This window comes from Pelmatolapia mariae, linkage group LG7 (assembly GCF_036321145.2).
Source record: "Pelmatolapia mariae isolate MD_Pm_ZW linkage group LG7, Pm_UMD_F_2, whole genome shotgun sequence".
In the NCBI taxonomy this organism is placed as follows: Eukaryota; Metazoa; Chordata; class Actinopteri; order Cichliformes; family Cichlidae; genus Pelmatolapia; species Pelmatolapia mariae.
In genome coordinates this window covers 12,958,729-12,980,978 of record NC_086233.1, presented here as the reverse complement: position 1 = coordinate 12,980,978, position 22,250 = coordinate 12,958,729, and the positions used below count along the sequence as shown (strand labels likewise).

Here is a 22,250-nt window from a genome sequence, read left to right as displayed (position 1 = left end):
AAGGTAATAATTAAAACAAAAAAATCATTGATGTATACAACCTAGTACTACTGTTCATCTGCAAAGCCAACAAAGAAGCACCCATAATTCAAGTCTTATAAGTCTGAAATAAATTAATCAATCAAAATTGTTCTTAATACCCAAACATACTGTATGATAGATTTTGCTAGAACTATTAAAAGTTGGCAGCATTATTTTGATGAAGATAAACTTACTCTCTGTTGTAAACTTGTAGACGGATTTGCTGCTGGCATCCCCAACAAAAACACTGCCATCCCTAGTTTCAGCTATATCGTGAGGCATTTTGAACTCCTGCAATTGAAAGAGAAATACAAGTCACTTAAATTCTAGACAACATAATGACCCACCATTAAACTTCTTAGTATAGTACATTACTGTGTGGTTCAGAATGTACGCAATACTTTGGACACCTGCAAACAGATTTTGTCAACACTGGGATGACGGAAACTCAAGTTTTCTATTGCAGAAAAAGCATTAACTTAAACTCTTATCATGGTAATAGAAGCTGAACTGAATCTGCTCATTTGCAGGTTTTCTTCAACAAACTGACTCTTGTTCACTCTTTCAATGATATTGTGGCCCCGGGGCATTGTTGGAGGCAGAGTGGTTCAAGGTTAGGTGTGTTCACGGGGATGTTCACTGTAGTATCCTACAGTGCCTTGCTTATTAAATTTAAGGGCAAAATGCATAGAGTGAAGGCTGCAGTTAGTTCGCACCTATTGCATTTCCTGATTCCGGGAACTGGCCCGGGTTTAATAACCTGTTGGGCCATTATGTGACAATGCGACCATGACAGTGTAGTGTCTGCACTGTCATGGTCCTGGGTCATTTGACCCAGTGTTTTGAGTTTTCTTGTGTTTTGAATTTGTATTGTTATTTATGTTTAGCTCCACTTTATTAGTCTTGAGTTTATTCTGTAGTGTCTACGTTGTTTTGTTTAGCTTTTTGATTATAGATTTTCTCTTGTGTCTTTGCCCTTTATGTCTCTCTCTGTCTGTCTTTGTATATTTTGTCTGAGTTCTTGTGTCTGGTTTCCCTTCCCTTCTCATGTTTCATTCTATCCTCCCCCTGCTTGTGATGTTTATCAATGTTTCCCCAGTCTGTCATGTCTCTCTCGTCTCCTCTCACACTCCCTTGTGCTCTTTCGTGTTCCCTTGCATCCTCTCGTCTGCCTCTCCTCCACTCCCGTGTCCTCAGTTTCCTGTTTTGTCATGCAGGCCTTACATTTTCATGTTTGGTGTGTCTAGTTTTACTTGCCCTGTGGTGTCATGTTAATTCTTGTCAGCTGTGTCCCCCGTGTGTTCTCACTTTCCTCATTATCCTTCTGTGTATTTACAGTGGCTTGCAAAAGTATTCAACCCCCTTGAACTTTTCCACATTTTGTCACATTACAGCCACAAACATGAATCAATTTTATTGGAATTCCATGTGAAAGACCAATACAAAGTGATGTACACGTGAGAAGTGGAACGAAAATCATACATGATTCCAAACATTTTTTACAAATAAATAACTGCAAAGTGGGGTGTGCGTAATTATTCAGCCCCCTTTGGTCTGAGTGCAGTCAGTTGCCCATAGACATTGCCTGATGAATGCTAATGACTAAATAGAGCGCACCTGTGTGTAATCTAATGTCAGTACAAATACAGCTGCTCTGTGACGGCCTCAGAGGTTGTCTAAGAGAATATTGGGAGCAACAACACCATGAAGTCCAAAGAACACACCAGACAGGTCAGAGATAAAGTTGTTGAGAAATTTAAAGCAGGCTTAGGCTACAAAAAGATTTCCCAAGCCTTGAACATCCCACTGAGCACTGTTTAAGTGATCATTCAGAAATGGAAGGAGTATGGCACAACTGTAAACCTACCAAGACAGGGCCGTCCACCTAAACTCACAGGCCGAACAAGGAGAGAGCTAATCAGAAATGCAGCCTAGAGGCCCATGGTGACTCTGGACGAGCTGCAGAGATCTACAGCTCAGGTGGGGGAATCTGTCCATAGGACAACTATTAGTTGTGCACTGCACATATTGGCCTTTATGGAAGAGTGGCAATAAGAAAGCCATTGTTAACAGAAAACCATAAGAAGTCCCATTTGCAGTTTGCCACAAGCCATGTGGGGGACACAGCAAACATGTGGAAGAAGGTGCTCTGGTCAGATGAGACCAAAATGGAACTTTTTGGCCAAAATGCAAAACGCTATGTGTGGCGGAAAACTAACACTGCACATCACTCTGAACACACCATCCCCACTGTCAAATATGGTGTGGCAGCATCATGCTCTGGGGGTACTTCTCTTCAGCAGGGGCAGGGAAGCTTGTCAGAGTTGATGGGAAGATGGATGGAGCCAAATACAGGGCAATCTTGGAAGAAAGCCTCTTAGAGTCTGAAAAGACTTGAGACTGGGGCGGAGGTTCACCTTCCAGCAGGACAACGACCCTAAACATAAAGCCAGGGCAACAATGGAATGGTTTAAAACAAAACATATCCATGTGTTAGAATGGCCCAGTCAAAGTCCAGATCTAAATCCAATCGAGAATCTGTGGCAAGATCTGAAAACTGCTGTTCACAAACGCTGTCCATCTAATCTGACTGAGCTGGAGCTGTTTAGCAAAGAAGAATGGGCAAGGATTTCAGTCTCTAGATGTGCAAAGCTGGTAGAGACATACCCTAAAAGACTGGCAGCTGTAACTGCAGCAAAAGGTGGTTGTACAAAGTATTGACTGAGGGGGCTGAATAATTACGCACACCCCACTTTGCAGTTATTTATTTGTAAAAAATGTTTGGAATCATGTATGATTTTCGTTCCACTTCTCACGTGTACACCACTTTGTATTGGTCTTTCACGTAGAATTCCAATAAAATTGATTCATGTTTGTGGATGTAATGTGACAAAATGTGGAAAAGTTCAAGGGGGCCGAATACTTTTGCAAGCCACAGATGCAGAGTTGTCCGAAACCAACTCCGGGGAAGAGTAGGATGATTCACCCCACGGAAGATTTTCCACTAGAGCAGGCTTGTGACGACACCCTACACCTGAGCCTTTGACCAAGGGATTGAAATTGATGGTAACTTTGTGTGCCCTGAAGCCATGCAGACACATGCTTTGTATTAAATAATTTATCGAGTAAGTCGTGACACTCGCATATGGGTAATGACAAAACTTTGGGGAACTTTTTGGCGAATAATGGCCTGATTTTATTGGCCAGGCATCCAGGTGAATTTGTGCCGGTGGTGTGCATCCTGCCTGGAGCGTCAGATAGTTAAAAATCCCGCCATTCCAAAACCCCCTTTGCTCTCGTTACTATTGATGGAGGTCGTGTTCGAGTGCACTTGCATGGACCTCATTGGGCCATTTCACTGGAGTGCATGCGGCTATGGCTTTGTATTAGTTCTGTTGGACTGTTGGACTTGATTAAGGAAAACTGGGAGGAAGGTCCAAGCCCAGCGAAAAATGAGAAATTCAATACGTCCTGGACCTGAGAGCAAAGCTACACAGTCTGGGGAGGTTATGATGGGAGAATTTGCTCCATGTCTAGGAATTTCAGCAGCGCCTGTACAACCTAAGGGCCTAAGTTTTCACCAGGAGATAAAGTGCTTGTGTTACTCCCATCTTCTAACTTGAAATTACTCACCAACTGGCGACATGAAGGGCCCTTCCTTCATGTCACACAGCGAGTGGGGGACATTGACTATGATGTGATACAGTTGGACAGGGGAGGAGCCACATAGATATAATCACCTCAATCTCTAAAAGCATGGAGAGAGGCAGAAACGGCTTCACTGCTGCTTCACTGGTGAGTCTGGTGAATGAGAGAGTGAGTACCTGGTGGAATAGGATGGGAATGGTGGAATTCCCTACCAGTCAAAAGTTTGTACACACCTTCTGTGACTCAGAAAAGGTAAACGGATGGTCTCTACATGCATGGTTCCCACCGTTAAGCATGGAGCAGGAATTGTGATGGTGTGTGGGTGCTTTGCTGGTGACCTGTTGGGGATCTATTCAAAATTAAAAGCACACTGAACCAGCATGGCTACCACAGCGTCCTGCAGCAACATGCCATCCCATCCGGTTTGCGTTTAGTTTGACCATCATGTATTTTTTAACAGGACAAGGACCCTTAACACACCTCCAGGATGTCTAAGGGCTATTTTAACCAAGAAGAAGAATGATAGAGTGCTGTGTCAGATAGCCTGGCCTCCACAGTCACCTGGCATAAACCCAGTCAAGATGCAGATGTCTTCACTGCAGAGTGAAGACAAAAGGACTGACAAGTCCTCGGCATCTTTGGGAATTCCTTCAAGACTGTTGGAAAACCATTTCAGGTGACTACCACATGAAGCTCATCGAGACAATGTGTAACCCACATCAGATTTGTGGGTTGTGCTGCTGAATAAGGTTGGAGGTGTAATTTTCCCTCCCCGCCACTAGGAGGCGAGTATGCCTTGAGATGACTTTCTGTTACTCAACATTTCCTGTTGTGAAAGCCATTACTCACGAGGCAACTGCCAAATTAGCTGAAAGATCCCGGTAAGAAAAGCTAAAATAAATGTTAAATTCGCAATTTATCTTCACATACTAGTAGTTAATAGATGGCTATTTATTAGGATCTGAAATCTGTGAAATTCGGCCGTGGGAAGCTGCGTCAGCCGGGTGAGCTATCTCACCACAAGCTCCGGTAAGGGATGCTACATGAGTGTTAGCACCATAAAGACATGTAGTTGACTGCTGTTAAGATATTTTCTGCTTTAAAAAAACAGTCGGAGTTGTGATATTTATGTTTAAAGTACTGTAACATCACTGTGGTGATTTAAGTGCTAAAGAATATATTCAAATGTGCTAAGGCCTATAGCGCCCAGCTAACCACTAGTATCAAGCTACTGCTTAGCGATTTTTGTGTATTTCTCTTTGTTCTAACATTACTGTGATTCAGTTGAGTTAGTTCCAAACCAACCTTTGGTTTGGAACTGCTGCTTCTCCAACCTTCCAAAAGGTTGGAGAAGCAGTAATATCGTCATGTAGTGCTTAAATGCACCCTTTTAGTTTTGTTGACTTAAAAGTTCATTCATTTGATAAAGATGCAAAAAGTTCATAAAATGTGATTATAAAATGTGAGGGATCTCATTACTCTGTTGAAGTATTAATGTTTTAAGAAGTTGATATATTTTTCTGAGAAATAATTCAAGTTGAAATATCTTAAAAAGAAGAACAGTTAAAAGCGAGCTGTTAAAAGGATAAATATGGGAGAGTGAATCTTATAAGTTTATTTATTCTTAAAAGGGTAAATATAAAGTATATTTTCTGTTGCACTAAAACCTTGTGTGATGTAACTCAAGTTATTTTATAATGATTGAGACGTTGGATAACTAAAATAATATGTTATACTTGAGCAATACTTGACTGAAAGATGAGTGATGGAAGAAGCATAGATAAAATAGTAATGTATGCACTCTGCACTGTTTGCATAGATTGGTTTTTGACCAGGACCGGATGATTCCAGATCTGAACCCTGTGGGTTCAGTGGCGAGCCAATCCCAAGAGAGTGACTCTAGACCAGGGATTGGCAACCTTTCTGATGATGAGTGCCATCTAAAATTTCCTCAGAAGTCACTGTGCCATATGATTGCATTAGCAATAAATTTAATAACGCTCTATATCAACAGTTACACACTGTATAGAACAACTTTATAGAATGATATTTGTTCGCAGATGTTGGCAGCTATGAGCAAATAGTTATCAGCTATTTTGAAACAAAAAAAGACACTTTTTTATCCATAACAAGAACTCAAATGAACTGTACAACAGAAAATGCATGTCTTGTTGGTATATGTATAATTTCTATACATTTTACATCAGATAACTGTGCCGCCCCTGCACAGTTACCAGCTGTCAGCTACTTAGAAAAGGATCCTGGTGTTATTTGTCTCTCAGAAACAGTTCCCTTCAACTCATTCATGTCACCTAAAAGGTAAACCTGTTTCTCCATCACCTGTTCAGCTCTGATGATTCATCTTCATGTTTCCCCTCTCACCACATATCCAAACCGAGATCATGACCAGCAGCTTTTACGGCTGTGGCTCCAGCAAACATCAGCTGATACTAGAAATTAATATTAAATAAATTCTAACAACAGCTGATCAAGCTTAAACGTGCTGCTGTTGTTTAACGCGACCTCCGCTTGTTTCCTCTTTCTGGCGCAAAGTGGGAGATAAACAAGCAAGAGAGACGGGACTTGCGGCAGAAACACCGATCAGCTGATCATTGATCAGTTTCGTGATTGAAGTAGCAACAGGAGAGGAAGGGGGAGAGAATGAGAGAAGATGAGGCAGCTGACAGCGTAGAGACGCAGAATAACTCCAGCTTTGTGTCTTTTTCATTGTAGCTGAAGTACTGGACAAAATGTGTTCCTTTTCAGCTCAATACAAAACACGTAATATTTTTTCTGAATACGGGATGATTCCGTTTTTTACGGGACGGTTGGCAACTCTACTAACTAACCTTATGAATAAAATAAAATTCACTATCAGTAACATCATAGCACCCACCCAGCTGTATAGCAACTCCGTCATGCTAGCTAGTACACAGTACGAGTTATTGTAACTGACTGTAAAAAGTCAGCACAACGAAAGTAAACTCCACCTAAACTTGGTTTATATCTGACCCAGACAGACCGCAGGTCATAACTTCTTACCTGACGTTCAGTTCACCTGACACTCGGACTGGCGGCCGCCTCGGGTCTCTCCTCCTGCCTCCCCTTTCCCTCATCCACTCTGTGGAAGCTCCGCCATAGCCACCACCAGAGTTATTTTTACACATCTGCCAGCACCTGGCCAATCCACCATCTTTCATTATGTGTGCCTATGCCAAGAGGCACACATATTACTATTCCTCGGATTTATTATTATTATTCCTCAGTTTCCGCCTGAAATTTTGCAGCGAATCTCGCCTCGCAGTTTTGAGACAAGCTTCAGGGGAGGGAGGTGGACCCACCTGAGCGGCATCTGCAATCACGCCTCTCTGGCGTAGTCTGTGCTCTCTCGGCTGTTTTTTGGGTGTGTGTCGGGCTGTGAGTTGAAAAGCTATAGCCGGCTGTGTGGGTACACCAACCATGTGTGAAAAGTGGTCCATAACGTAATGCTTCAAAGCGTGTTCATGCAAACATTGTCGGGTCTGCCGTGGTACAATGGGACTTCTGCTCATGAACCTGTGTGCACAGCGTCTGCAAATCGGGGCTGTACAAAGTCACTTCATCTTTACCCAAAACTGTAAGCTGTCATCTGTGAGGCGCGAGCGGTGTTTGTTTTTACCATAGTTCATGGTGGAGAATGGCTGCTCTGCTGAGTTTTGCTCTCTGTAGCTGTATGAATGGCAAACTACACTGATTACCAGCGGCATAGGCACACTTAAAATTTCTTCTGAAATTTTCGCTTTCTAGTTGTTTATACCGTTACTAAAAAAAATAATTTTTTTTTAAATCATTGGCCCATAAAAACGAAAAATCAGTCCAGCTATGGTCGTGCCATCAGTTAACCCTTCGCATGCCACAGTTGGCACGCGTGCCCAGGGTTGCCGACCCCTGCTCTAGACAGACCAGAGTTCGGTGTGGCCAGCCATAGGATCCATCTTCAGGACTATAACTACATTCCTTGACACAGATAAGACTAACACTTTAAAAATCTACCCGGGTAGTGTTAGAACCACACACAAGGAACTCTGATTTCTCTTTCCAAAGAGAAGTGGACTGAGCAACAGGAGCGGAAGCTCTTTAATTGAAACTCTTTAGAGAATTTCCTTAAAGAGGATATTTGGTTTTGATTTTATTTTTGGGCCCTTTAATGTGCGTTGTGCACTGTAGGAAGCCAGCTTTAGACAGGCAGGGTTTGTAAACTTTACTACTTTCAATAAAGTTCCTATTCAAACTACATCTTATCTGTCATTGTGTGGTTCCTTCTCTGCTGATCCTTTCAAGGCTCCATAGTCTTACCTAGAACTTTCTGATACTGGTCCAAAGTTGTCGAGAATGGTCCAAAGTTGTCGAGAATATATATATGTTCTCCATGGAGAAGGAGGCTAGAGGCTAAGATCAACGTAGCACGGAGGGAGTTTAGCCAACTATCGGAGTTGCGGAAAGGTGCGATGAAGTAGGTGCCTAAGAAGTACAGCAAGCAGTCCATACCTGAGAACTTGGAAACTGCCAAGCAACGACTCACAGCCTTGGCCAGCCGCTTGAAAAGGTACACCAGAGAGATAGAAGGCAGGAGAATAAACCAGCTGTTCTCCACAGAACCAGCCAAGGTGTACTCTCAGTGGCAAGGGGAACAATATGAGAACAGCACCTCCAAGGCTGGAGACAGAACAATACTGGAAGAGCATATGGGAGAAGGACGCAACCCATAACGGCAATGCTCAGTGGCTGGTGGATCTGAGGCCAGACCACAGCAACCTCCCTGAGTGTCCAGTAACCATCACAGTGGCAGACAGGTACTGGAATATAAAGAGTTGGACAGCACCAGGCCGCGACATGGTTCACGCCTACTGGCTAAACAAGTTGACTGCACTCCACGACGAGTGTCTGGCAGCACAAATAAACCAGCTGCTAGTTGACGAGAGACACCCAGAATGGCTAACCGAAGGCTGGACAGTCCCGATCCCCAAGGACCCTCAGAAGCGACCAGTCCCCTCCAACTACTGACCAATAACCTGCCTCAGCACCATGTGGAAGCTCCTGCCAGGCATCATAGCAGCTAAGATGAACAGGCACATGGGTCAATACATGAATGGGGCACAGAAAGGGGTGGGCGAAAATACCAGAGGCGCAAAACACCAGCTACTGGTAGACCGAGCAATCAGCCACCAAGACTGCAAGACCAGACTGACCAACCTGTGCACTGCCTGGATTGATTACAAGAAGGCCTATGACTCAATGCCCCACAGCTGGATCCTGGAATGCCTAGAACTGTACAAGATCAACAGGACACTAAGAGCCTTCATCAGGAACTCAATGGGGGTGTGGCATACAACACTAGAGGCCAACCTCAAGCCCACAGCACAAGTCACCATCAAGTGCGGGATCTACCAAGGAGATGGCAGCACAGGAACAAGTTCTGAGTACAAGATCCATAGAGGCTGGGGTCTATCACACCAGGCAAGACCCCAGGTGCAGGCTGTGTAAAGATGCCCCTGAGACAATCCAGCACATAACAGCAGGGTGCAAGATGCTAGCAGGTAAGGCATACATGGAACGGCATAACCAAGTGGCCGGCATAGTATACAGGAGCATCTGTGCCGAGTATAACCTGGAAGACCCGAGGTCAAAATGGGAGACGCCCCCTAGGGTGTTGGAGAATGGCCAAGCTAAGATCCTGTGGGACTTCCAGATACAGACGGACAAAATGGTGGTGGCTAACCAACCGGACATAGTGGTGGTAGACAAACAGAAGAAGATAGCCGTAGTGATAGATGTAGCGGTTCCGAATGACAGCAACATCAGAAAGAAGGAACACGAGAAGCTCAAGAAAATACCAAAGACTCAGAGAAGAGCTCAAGAAAATGTGGAGGGTGAAGGTAACAGTGGTCCCAGTGGTAATCGGAGCACTAGGTGCACTGACTCCCAAACTAAGCGAGTGGCTCCAGCAGATCCCAGGAACAACATCGGAGATCTCTGTCCAGAAGAGCGCAGTCCTAGGAACATCTAAGATACTGCGCAGGACCCTCAAGCTCCCAGGCCTCTGGTAGAGGACCCGAGCTTGAAGGATTGACCGCCCGCAGGGGCAAGCGGGGAATATATATATATATACATACATACTTATACACACATACATATATATATACACACATATATATATATATATATATATATATATATATATATATATATATATATACAGGGTGGGCCATTTATATGGATACACCGTAATAAAATGGGAATGGTTGGTGATATTAAAGTCCTGTTTGTGGAACATTAGTATATGTGAGGGGGCAAACTCCTCAAGATGGGTGGTGACCATGGTGGCCATTTAGAAGTCGGCCATCTTGGATACAACTTTTGTTTTTCCAATAGGAAGAGGGCCATGTGACACATCAAACTTATTGGTAATGTCACAAGAAAAACAATGGTGTGCTTGGTTTCAACATAACTTTATTCTTTCATGAGTTATTTACAAGTTTCTCTTTGTTCACAGCCATTGACATGTCGAAGAGGTTAACACGTGAGGAGCGGATCGAAATTGTGTTGATATCTGGTGAACGCAGTAACCGGGTCATTGCAGCAGATTTCAATGCAAGACACCCTACGAGACCACCCATCTCCCATGCTACAGTTAGCAAACTGCTTGCTAAGTTTTGTGAAACTGGTTCAGTTTTGGATTTGCCAAAATGTGGACGCAAGAAAACTGTCACTAATGAAGAAACATCAGTGGCTGTCCTAGCTTCATTCAGCAAGAGCCCACAGCGTAGCACTCGCCGCATGTCACTGGAGAGTGGCATTAGTCGAACATCCCTTCGGCGGATATTAGCTACTCACAAATGGCACCCTTACAAACTTCAGCTACTGCAGCATCTCAACGAGGATGACCCAGATCAGCGCACAGAATTTGCAGAATGGGCAAAACAAAAATTGGAACAGGACCCTCAGTTCACGCAGAAGATTTTGTTCAGTGATGAGGCAAACTTTTATGTGAATGGTGAAGTTAACAAACAAAACCACCGCTATTGGTCTGACACTAACCCACATTGGATGGATCCCTCCAAGACTGTTGGAACAACAAAAGTGATGGTTTGGTGTGGTATATGGGGTACAACGATAGTGGGTCCATTCTTCATCAATGGAAACCTCAAGGCCACTGGATATTTGAAATTGCTACATGATGATGTGTTTCCCTCTTTATGCACTGAAGCTGGCACGTTCCCTGAGTTTTTCCAGCAAGATGGTGCACCACCACATTATGGGTGCCAGGTCTGAGCATTCCTAGATGAACAGTTCCCTGGAAAGTGGATTGGTCATCGTGGGCCAGTTGAATGGCCCCCAAGGTCTCCCGATCTGACCCCCTTAAACTTTTATCTTTGGGGTCATCTGAAGGCAATTGTCTATGGTGTGAAGATACCAGATGTGCAGCACCTGAAACTACGGATACTGGATGCCTGTGCTGGCATTTCTGATGCGGTGTTGCTATCAGTGTGTGAAGAGTGGGAGAAGAGGGTTGCATTGACAATCCAACACAATGGGCAGCACATTGAACACATTTTATAAGTGGTCAGAAACTTGTAAATAACTAATGAAAGAATAAAGTTACGTTGAAACCAAGCACACCATTGTTTTTCTTGTGACATTACCAATAAGTTTGATGTGTCACATGGCCCTCTTCCTATTGAAAAAACAAAAGTTGTATCCAAGATGGCCGACTTCTAAATGGCCACCATGGTCACCACCCATCTTGAGGAGTTTGCCCCCTCACATATACTAATGTTCCACAAACAGGACTTTAATATCACCAACCATTCCCATTTTATTACGGTGTATCCATATAAATGGCCCACCCTGTATATATAGACATATATATATATATTAGAGATGGCACGATACCACTTTTTTATGTCCGATACCGATATCAAAAATTTGGATATCTGCCGATACCGATATGAATCCGATATAGTGTGTTTTTTAATCAATAAAACAGTTTTTTAATATATTGCTGCATTTTGTATAAGTTTATACTCAAGTTTAAATAAACAACAACACTAAAGCTATTCTGTTATACCTGTATGTAAAAAATACACTGCACCCAAAATATTTCATAGTTCAGCAACACTGATCAATCTAATAAACTTAAACCTACTCCATCCTCCCTATTCTGGTATTTTAAAGAGTACGTAGCAGAAATATTAAGCAAACTAACAAATAGGGTTGCAAACTCCCAGCAAAAAAAAATAGGGAACCACCCCCCACCCTCCACCTCATGATGCTTAATCGAAGTAATCAACTTTTATTTGATGCAGTGTGAAAAAAATGCACAGAATTAAATTATTTTTCAAGAATAATTAAATAGATTCAATATCTTTCTTCAACAGAATTGCAAACTGCACAGATGGTATCTTCCCAAAGGAAAAAGTACTATAGCTTACTAGGGTATATTAGACTTAACAGTTAGTATATACAGTAATGGACTTCTATACATTTTACATCACAGGGCTCTAGACTAACTTTTTGACATGGGCGCACCGGTACGCCTAACTTAAAAAATTTAGGCGTACCGGCACAAAAGTTAGGCGTACCGGCACAAAAGTTAGGCGCACTCAAATTTTTCAACCGCTTCGCTTAACACCGCAGTTTTACATGTGCACCTTCTTTGGGGGGAAGTCCATACAGACAATATTCATTTCTAAATTATTAACTAACAATCGTGTGCTTAAAGTGCTTTGTCAATATTGTAGAAAATGTTAAACTTAATCATCATCTTGGCTCCTCTGACGACCTGTTTGCTGCTGCCTGCTGCTGAAAGGCAGTGGGGAGAGGGGACACTTTGCATTTATGTGCATTTATTGCAGCATAAAGTGTGTTTTCTGGATACACTGCTGCTTTTTCAGCATTCAAAGATTGATGGCACCATGTCAGAGCTGGCTATGAATTTCAGATTGATCAGTCCTTAACACAAAAGTTATCAACAGTTCTTTTCATCTTTTCTTATTACCCACACCTACATCCACTTCTCTCAGGCCTAGGCTGCTCACTAGGGCTGGATATCATCACTGATTTCTATAATCCATTCGATTCCGGTTCTCAAAGTCCTGATTCGATTCAGTTTAGCCTCAGACAGTCAGAAATATTATAATTCTGATCATTTATCAGTACTGACACTTGTGAGACTTCATCAGAATTGTGAACATCACAGCAGATGCCTTTGTGTCATAGTAACTGAGAATAAAACACAGAAAAACATGAAGATTTTCCTGGTCTGGCTTTTTATAGCAGATAACCTTAAAAATATTCTGCAATATTCTGCAATTTTGCACAATTTTAAGGAGTTTAAATTTCTTCAGTATTAAATAGCAGAAATTAGGCTTTCTTGTCGGACGTCATTTACATGAAAAAAGAAAAGACAGCGCTGTAAACAACGGTAGACTGGTGGGTAATAAGCGAATGAATAATCCAGAAAACAGAGATTTGAGACGGGAAACTGTTCTTGAAGTACACACAGGGAGCTGTGTAGGAAGTGTAATTTTTATCGTGGTGGAAGCAAAACAGCAAAAGTCAGAGGGAATTCATGACGACATTGATCAAATATGAAGCGCAGTTTGCTGCTTCTTTTTGGCTCGGCGAATTTTGGTTGGAGAGACAAAACCTGCAGCTCAGAATCTAGCGCAAAAAGACGTAAACACAGCGCGGACCCGACGCATCAGAATCGCTAAGCTCCGACAGCGTGTCCGTCTGCGGGCCGTCCGGTGAGAAAGCCGAGAAAGACAAAGCTGATTCTGATGCGTCGGGTCGCTCTGTGTGTGGAATCCGTTAATGAATTGATATCGCCTTATTCAAGCTACTCACCTCCCTCTTCTACCTGCACTTTCCACTGGACCACGGCCAATCAGAGAGGTCCCGCCCCTGACTATCTCTGATTGGTTTAGTCCACGATAGGGGCATAATGTGTGTCTGTTGTTGACCACATGGAGAGTTGCAGAGATTTTTTTTTTTGTTACCCAAACAGGTGCGACCAAATGTTGGTAACAGTTGGTCGCACCGGTGCGACCAAATGTTTTTTTTTAGTCGCACCACGGACATTTGCGACCAAATTGGTCGCACTCTAGAGCCCTGCATCAGATTAAAACTTTGGGTGTAAGATTCAGATAATTATCTAGACATTTTAAATGAGAATAAGAAAGATAAGTATGTCTTTGTGCCCCCTTTTCCCTGTTCATGCCCTATCGGCCCCCTGGCTAAACTTTGCTAGATCCGCCCCTGCACAGTTACCAGCCGTCAGCTACGTAGAAAAGGATCCTGGTGTAGAAAGTAATATTAAATAAATTCTAACAACAGCTTATCAAGCTTAAACGTGCTGCTGTTGTTCAGCCGCTGGTTTCCTCTTTCTGGTGCAAAGTGGGCCAAAAACAAAGAAGAGAGACAGACTCGCGACAGAAAAGCTGATCAGCTGATCATTAAGCAGTTTCATGAAGTAGCGGCAGGAGAGGGAGGGAGAGAGAGAGGCAGTCGCTAAATATATCGGTTGTTAAGCTTAACGTGGGAACGCTTTACGAACATTCAGAGATGAACTTACACACTTGCTTTACTTCTCTCTGGAATAACTTCCTCGGAGATGAAATGCTGGTTTGCTAGCGAGGCTACAAATACACACAGCCGCTCTATCACGTGATGCACACTGCTCCGACGTGCTACGGTTATTAGCCGAGTTACACCATGTCGCAAGTTTTGTGAGGTGTTTTTTGATATTTAATGGATCGGATTACATTTTTTATTTCTCGCCGATATCCGATCCAGTAATTTAGGTCAGTATCGGACCGATACCGATACGTAATATCGGATCGGTCCATCTCTAATATATATATATATATCGTCCGTAGTGCTGCATTAACATCATCTAGCAGACCTGCTGAGGGTACTTCACATAGTCTTGGTAACCAGCTACGGGGGGTCCAGGTTTCAAGCTTGGCCATGATCCTATCATTCCGGTCAGTTCCTCTCGCACTCAATGATCTTTCTTAGCACTTGGGACTTGGTACCCAATCTTGGGTGTCCTGACCTGGCGTCCTGGCTCCCCCTTGCCGTAGCATTTGTGTTGTACCTCATCGATCTCTAGTTGTGAGAGCAGTCCCTTCTTTCGAATATTGGAACACTGAGTTGTTTCGCTGTCATTGCGGATCACTCTCTCCTCAAACACTCTCCTCTCAAGATCAGCATTAGAATTCAGTATAAGATTAGAGAAGGTCAACTGGATAAGCATAATTAAAGTGATTTGTTAATGAAAGTGCTAATGAAAGTTATACAATAAAGTGCCATATGAATGTGTATCTATAGCCAAAACAGTATAATAGAACTTCAGCTGGTCAGCACACCTCCGTAATCAGAATATAACAACATGCATGCAGAAGAATTCAAGACCTCTGGCAAAAATATATGACACAAGAACCTGATACCAGAAGAGATTGATCATCGTCAGTTTTTTCGTACACAAACTCAGTACACTATATTTTTAAATGAGTACCGATGGAAACTGTTGCTACTTTCATTAAGGTTTTATATTTAGATAGATAATCAACACCACAACCGCACAGATATAGAAACAGAAAAGAACAAAATCAAAAGGACAAGCTGCAAGTAAAAAAAACAAGACTTATGTATAAGAATTATAATCTTATAAAAAAGGGCTGAAACATCTGGTATAGTATTTATAAACATAGGGCCTAAACTGAATCTACGTGAAATGCAGTTAAGTAAAATAATATTAGCAAACTGTAGTTAAGTATTTTCTGAAGAAAAAAAAAATCATACTAATGAAAATATGTTTCACTCCTTTTTGCAGCGGCCTTCTTGATGTCATATCTGTAGCATGATGTCTTGATAGCTCAAAATGCACTAAAATATTTTTAGACAATGTTCCCTAATCACTTTGACCACTCACCATATTTGCCTTCCAGCAACTGCCTACACTTCCCACAAAAACATAAATCAAGTTGAAGGAATACTTGGGAGAGAAGAACCAGAGGCACAGGTACAAGGGGACATAGAAGTACTTCCACAGAGATCTTAAAATAGCAGACGCAGGCAGGCTTTTGATTTCAATAGACCTGTTATTAGAACATTTTTGGGGGAAAGAACCTTTGATTGTATTAAAAAGTGTTTTTACCTTTTTGTTAGGGCTAAAGGTGTCCAAAATATCCTTGGTTGAATAATCTATAACAAACCCTCTAATTGGAACTGGACGAGATAGCGATTCCCCATTTACTGCAAAAATCAAGCCATCTTCACACAGAAGAAAGACACAAATACAAACACACACACACACACACACACACACACACACACACACACACACACACACACACACACACACACACACACACACACACACACACACAAATTGTTAAGCATGTATACATGTAAAGCAGAAAGAGAGTTGTTGAGTAATAAAATAAATAAAAAGAACTCTTAAAATGAATGCATCTTGGATATTAGTTCCAAGTACGCATAAAGCTTGTAAACACCGGATCTACATATTTTTGCTAGAGGATGTCATTGTGACCTAACACAACAAAGGATGAACATTGATTAACATTAAAAAAATATTGAGGACACCACTTAGACTGAAAAGTAAAAAAAATCTGCAGAAGGTATACACAAAAATATATTTTACAATAGCTTATTGCAGTAAGCAGCAAGAAAACAAGCTTAAGAGGAAACAATACGACTACTGACTTCTACTGAGTATTCAGTTAGTAAACTTACCCCCAGTAGGGCTATAGGAGATAGCAAACACTTCCCCTCCAAATTCATCTTTCTTAATTTCCTTGACAAACTCTCCAGTTTCTGCTATAAAGCACTGGATGCGTCCATTCTCTCTATCTGCCACACAAATTTCCTTTTTATCAGGAAGTAACACCAGGCTGTGGGGAATATGAAAAGGTATTCGCCTTCTCCTGTCTGATGAGCCTATAGTCCAAAAGATAAGACAAGGTTAAAATAATGTAAATTGTGTCTGGAGACACTATGGTAGCAGTAATCTCTTAACCTTCTGGATCTATTTGCGTTAGTTTCATAAATCAAGAAACAGCAATGTTTGCAAATACAGCTTTGCATTTAAAATTGATACATGTACACTCCACAGCTAACACAAGTAAAACTAATTATAATCTCCACAAAAACTTGTGTGGCAGAATAATAAAGAAATTATACTTTATGAGATGTTAATGTCACCTTAGTGTCTGATACTTCTTACTACTCTTATGGTTTAAGCATTGTAGCAAATAGGCTAATATCCAAGCTTTGCAGTGTGTGTGTGTGTGTGTGTGTGTGTGTGGCTGGTGAGATACCTGCACCCCACTCAGACAGGTATTTGCCATCAGCAGAGAACTTTATTATCCTGGCATTACAGTAACCATCAGAGACAAAGATGTTCCCACTTTCAGTGTCAACTGCCACATCAGTGGGCTGGCAGAAATGGTTGTTGTCACTCCCTGGTATAAAGGCCTCTCCTAATGCCATCAAGGTTTTGTCTTTGCCATCACTGCTAACTTTTAACACCTGATGAGTATACAAAGTGAAGCATCTTAAACTTTCCCTTTTGCATTTGTGGTCATTTAAACTAAGTTAACTGATACAACATCCGCTTTAAATACGTAATCCTCAAACCTTATTCTTATAGGTAATATACAATTTCAAAATGTCTCCATCTTTCAATTTATTGGCAAATATGAAGTGCAATCTATACACACTCATTGAGAATGCACCTTACAAAAACAGCAGCTTACCTGATGAAGAGCCACATCAGTCACCCAGTAATTATTCTCTTTGTCTGTTGTTATTCCATGAGGCAAAAAAAACCTGCAACATCAGAGAAATGCTTCATTATAAGACAATTATGACTGTGTTTGAGATGCCTGGTTGTCGGCACTCTAATTCACACACAAAAAAACAATAACAAAAAAACACTAAAGCACTGTATCACTTACATGTTTCTGCCAGAAGCCTTCAAGATACTGCCCTTGGATGGATCCACAACTAAAATGGCTGACTGCTGAATTGGTCCTAGGGACCTCTGCTGGTATCTTGCCTGATTGTTAAAAGAGCTGGAAAACAAAAAACAAACAAAGAAAAAGAACATGAATGGGTTTTTTTTGCATTTTTATAAAAACAATGCGTGGTGATTTTTCTTGACGTCAAATGCAACAAAAAGTATTTTCGTTTAATAAGTAAATTGTCATCCACGTCACATTATACAAAAAAGTGATTTCAGCTGACTTCTATTATTCACTTTTTTTGTGTTATCTCATACTCATCCTTTCATCCTACAATCTACTGGTAAAAAATCACTTTTTCAGCTTCCTTTCCTCCTATTCTTCATTTCTTAGACATGACTGGTAACTGACATCCTATTAGACTAAAAAAGGCTGCTGTCTGAGGAGGCACTAAATGCTTTTCTTAACTATAATAGTAATTTTTTGAACCATCAAGACTAAAACTTATTTGGATTTTTTGTTATACAATTAATAAAAATTGAACTGCTAATACGAGATCTGTGTTCTTTGCCAGTAAGGTGAAGGCATTACATTAGACTGAGAGTATACAACATTACTGAGAGGTTTTTTTTTTGGTGTTCTTTTGGTTGAAAAAGCCTTTTAAGAGAAGAACGGTTATAACATAAGTAAAACAAACTTACTCTGCTCCCCAGTGGTGGTCACCTCTGTGAAAAATGACCAAGTTAGAATCTGAGTCAAGAGCAAGTCCTGACACCTGTCCTAGCTGAAGTGAACTCTGTGGCCAAGCTGAAACTTGCTCAAAATGGTAGTCTATAACAAACACACACACACACACAAGTTAAGGTATGCTCAACACAGTGTCAAAAAGTGGTACCTGGTATCTGATGATAATAAGCAAATGTACACAGTGTGGTAAAGTGCACATACAATATATCAGTAACAAAACTAGTGCACTGTATTTGCAGACTGGATACAAATCAGTGATTATTCTGGGCTATGATACTCAAGAATTAAATTGGGACCACGGCAAGATTGGATTTCAGCTAGTGATTTATGTTTCAACCGTCAATGATAATTAAGAGCTTTGTGTAATGATCGAAAGAAAAGCGCACATGTTTACATTACCTAATTAGCTGCATCTGATTCCCACTATCTAGTTGATATGACCTGTTTCATTCATGCTTCACAATCATTTTCAATTGCAGTTATTTATGATTCAGTGGTACTACCCTAGTAGTACCACTGAATCATAAATAACTGTTTACGGTGGCAGACAGAGATGGCAAGTAAAGTAGAAATCCTTCGTTACTTTACTTAAGTAGAATTTTCATTTGTACTTGAGTAGTTTTTTTTTCCAGATGTTTTACTTTTACTTTTTAAATGTTCTTAAAATTTCTGATTTCATGTTTTTAAATCAGATATTGGGTTTGTACACATGACATTATGTTTTTTCATACTGTGAAATGTGATGCTAAACAAACTGAGGTAGACTAACTGTGTTATTTGCTGTACTGTGATGGCTTTAAAGTAAATAACACTGTTGAATTCCTGCACAGAGGCCATCCAGTAAAATATTAGTATAAGCAGTAAATCAGCCAACAACTTATGAAACATCAGCTGAAATCTGGTTGAATTCAGGTGTGTAAATCTACAAAGAGCAGCAGGTCAGCTGATCACAGCCTGTACACTAAGAAAATCTACTGGAGCTCTCAATAAAAATAATTTTGAGTTCCCCATAATGAGCCATTACAACTGATTTCTGGATTCCCCCGCCTGCTAAATCCTACTTTAACCCCTGACTGTACTTGTTTTCGTGTTTAAAGGCCCACTCTACAACGTAGGCAACAGAAAAAAGATACATGCATATTTACATACTTCAAATTTATGTAAGTGACTGTGCATTGGGCTTGTAATGCTTTTTTCAAGGTGTAAGAAACGTACACATGCCTGAATGCAGACTAGTTCTTACACTACACCTTCTAATTTAAACATCATTACATTGTTATTACATTGTTATCTTCAATTCAATTCATTTTTTTAAATTCAATTTTATTTATATAGCTACAAATCACAACAATAGTTGCTTCAAGGTGCTTTATATAGTAAGGTAAAGACCCTACAATAATACAAAAGGCTTCATATTCTTATACTATTTGTGTGTGTGTGTGGAGAGAGAGAGAGAGAGAGAGAGAGAGAGAGAGAGGGAAAGACAGAGAGAGTGTAAGTGTTAGAACTTACCCTGATCCACAGTTTCTGGTTTGTTTGTATCCAGCACAACTGCGTGGTCACGATCATCTTTATGGGAGAAAAAAACCACATTGTTAAATATAGTAGTTATGCAATTAATTTTAAAAAGACAATGGACCACAGATGGAAAGAATTGCAAAAAATGACTAAAAATCTTAAATTAGCATAGATTTTATTCTACAAAAAACAACAAATGCTAAGTTAACAATTTGGATTACAGATGGTTAGTATGAACAATATTTGATGTCGCTGTACCTGTAGATTGTCCCAGATGCATCACAGAATTCATATGGCTTGGACTGACTTTAATGGGTACATTTGCCTCAGTGGGAATATGTTGGAACAGCTCTTCAGAACCCATCTCCATGCAGTTCATGTAAGGGATAGCATGTCTGCTGTCCATGTAATACATTATATAGAAGTTGCACATTTCATCATCAGAAGTACCGCTGTATTAAAAAAAGACAGATACCTGGTATTAATTTCTCACCTAGTTAGTATATGCAAACAGGCAAATAATGTTTGTGTAAACAGTTTTATGTTGTAAGTGTAACATTAAGACCTTCTCTACAAACTTGTCAACATAGAGTATTATATTTCAGCAGCTATCCCTCTATAAATTAGTAATATCACTGACAATTGAAGACTAGCATATTTATTTTAAATGACTAACTGTCACAGTTGGACACAATTTATTAATATCGGGGTCACAGGCCGGCTCGAGCCTATCCCAGCTAACATTGCGCAAGAGGCAGGACATAACAGGGCACTTAGAATTACTAGACTTTTTTAATCATCTTACAATTTGTAAATGTCAGATGAAATCAAAACTAATATGTGAAAGAAATAAGATGGTTGCATCTTAAGAGCTTTAGTCCATGTTAAGAAATTAGCATTACTGGGCCTTCATTCATTTCAATAAGTGAAGTGCAATTACTAGCTGGCCTTACGGGCCAGGCACATACACAAAACCCACATTCTAGATACATTCTTATGTGGAAAGGCAGGGCAGACTTTGGTATGAGACATTTTTTTAAATTAAGATCAATACAATTTTAGCACAGTGCTTTTTTATATCTTACTGCTTGGAAACTTCATGCTTGGTTTCTTTATGCCTTCAGTGCATACCATATTGAGAAAAACAGTAAATGGATAAAAGTGTTATACTTTTTCACTGAGGTTACATTAGGTTGAAGAACTCACCCAATGTAAGTTTTTGAGGTTTTGCCCTCACCAGTGAACACACATCTGGCAGCAAGGGTATCACCATATTTCACATTCACCTGCTTGTTAGCAGGATAGAAAGCCTAAAGAGAAAAATCAGTCAGTGGTGAGCAAAGAGAAAACTAAACTGTACTTGAAAAGAAACAGACAAAGTGAGCAAGAAAGAGAGAGAGTGTTAAAGAGAAAGAGAGAGAGGGCCTGCTTTTGCATTAGGTCTCTTGCAGTCTTTGTACCTAGGACAATTTTTTAGTTGTTTGTTAAGGTATTTAAAATTGCTGTATACATTATTCAGGCCTAAAAAGGCACCTACTTACAGTGCCTAGACACTAGAGTGGTGTCTTGACGTAACAGATTAATCTCTTCATCATAGCTTCTGTTAATGAGTGAACATTTTGTCCTTAAACTTAATGTGTTAGAAGCAGGAAAAATGGCTGAGCTTAAGGATTTGAAAGATTTTGACTAGGGCCAAACTGTGATGCGCACATGATTGGATCAGAGCAGCTCCAAAACTGCAGTTCTTGTGGTGTATTCTGCAGTGGTCAGTATCTATCAGAAGTGGTCCAAGGAAAGATAACTGGTGGACCAGCAACAAGGTCATGGGCAGCCAAGTGTGTCACTCCATGTGCATCACTGATGCACATAGGGAGCAAAGACTGGCCTGTGTGGTTTGATCCAACAGATGAGTGAATGTGGCTGAAATTGCCAAAAAAGTTAGTGCTGGTTCTGATAGAAATGTATCAGAATACACAGTGCAGACCAGTCAGGGTTCCCATGCTGAACCCTGTGCACCTCTAAAGCACAAACAATGGGCATTGTAAAGCTGTAACACAGAGCAATGGAAGAAGGTGGCCTGGTCTGGTGAATCATGTTTTCTTTTACAGTACATTATGTGGATGGCTTGATTTTCCGGTAATAGACATTCACACCAATGCCCTGTGGGATATCTTTTTGTAGGGATCTGGCAATGCTCATTTCAATAAGCATTGCCAGATCCCTACTGGTATGTGTTCCTTCTTGTACAAAGGAACACATACCAGTTATAATTGGGTAAGGAACTTG

At 40.8% G+C, this 22,250-nt stretch overlaps 1 protein-coding gene across 2 annotated transcripts in view; it reads right to left on the bottom strand.

Annotated features, from left to right (window-relative positions):
- pam (peptidylglycine alpha-amidating monooxygenase) overlaps positions 1–22,250 on the bottom strand; it is a 55,162-nt gene that overhangs the window by 10,865 nt on the left and 22,047 nt on the right. For both annotated transcript variants that reach the window (XM_063477945.1, XM_063477946.1), the window contains exons 13-22: positions 21,171–21,274; positions 20,223–20,416; positions 19,959–20,015; positions 18,401–18,530; positions 17,694–17,810; positions 17,493–17,565; positions 17,055–17,265; positions 16,471–16,674; positions 15,872–15,987; positions 216–312 (exon numbers count right to left, since the gene is read on the bottom strand). In XM_063477945.1, the coding sequence (XP_063334015.1) occupies positions 216–312; positions 15,872–15,987; positions 16,471–16,674; positions 17,055–17,265; positions 17,493–17,565; positions 17,694–17,810; positions 18,401–18,530; positions 19,959–20,015; positions 20,223–20,416; positions 21,171–21,274 (1,303 nt within the window). The remainder of the gene's footprint in view (positions 1–215; positions 313–15,871; positions 15,988–16,470; positions 16,675–17,054; positions 17,266–17,492; positions 17,566–17,693; positions 17,811–18,400; positions 18,531–19,958; positions 20,016–20,222; positions 20,417–21,170; positions 21,275–22,250) is intronic.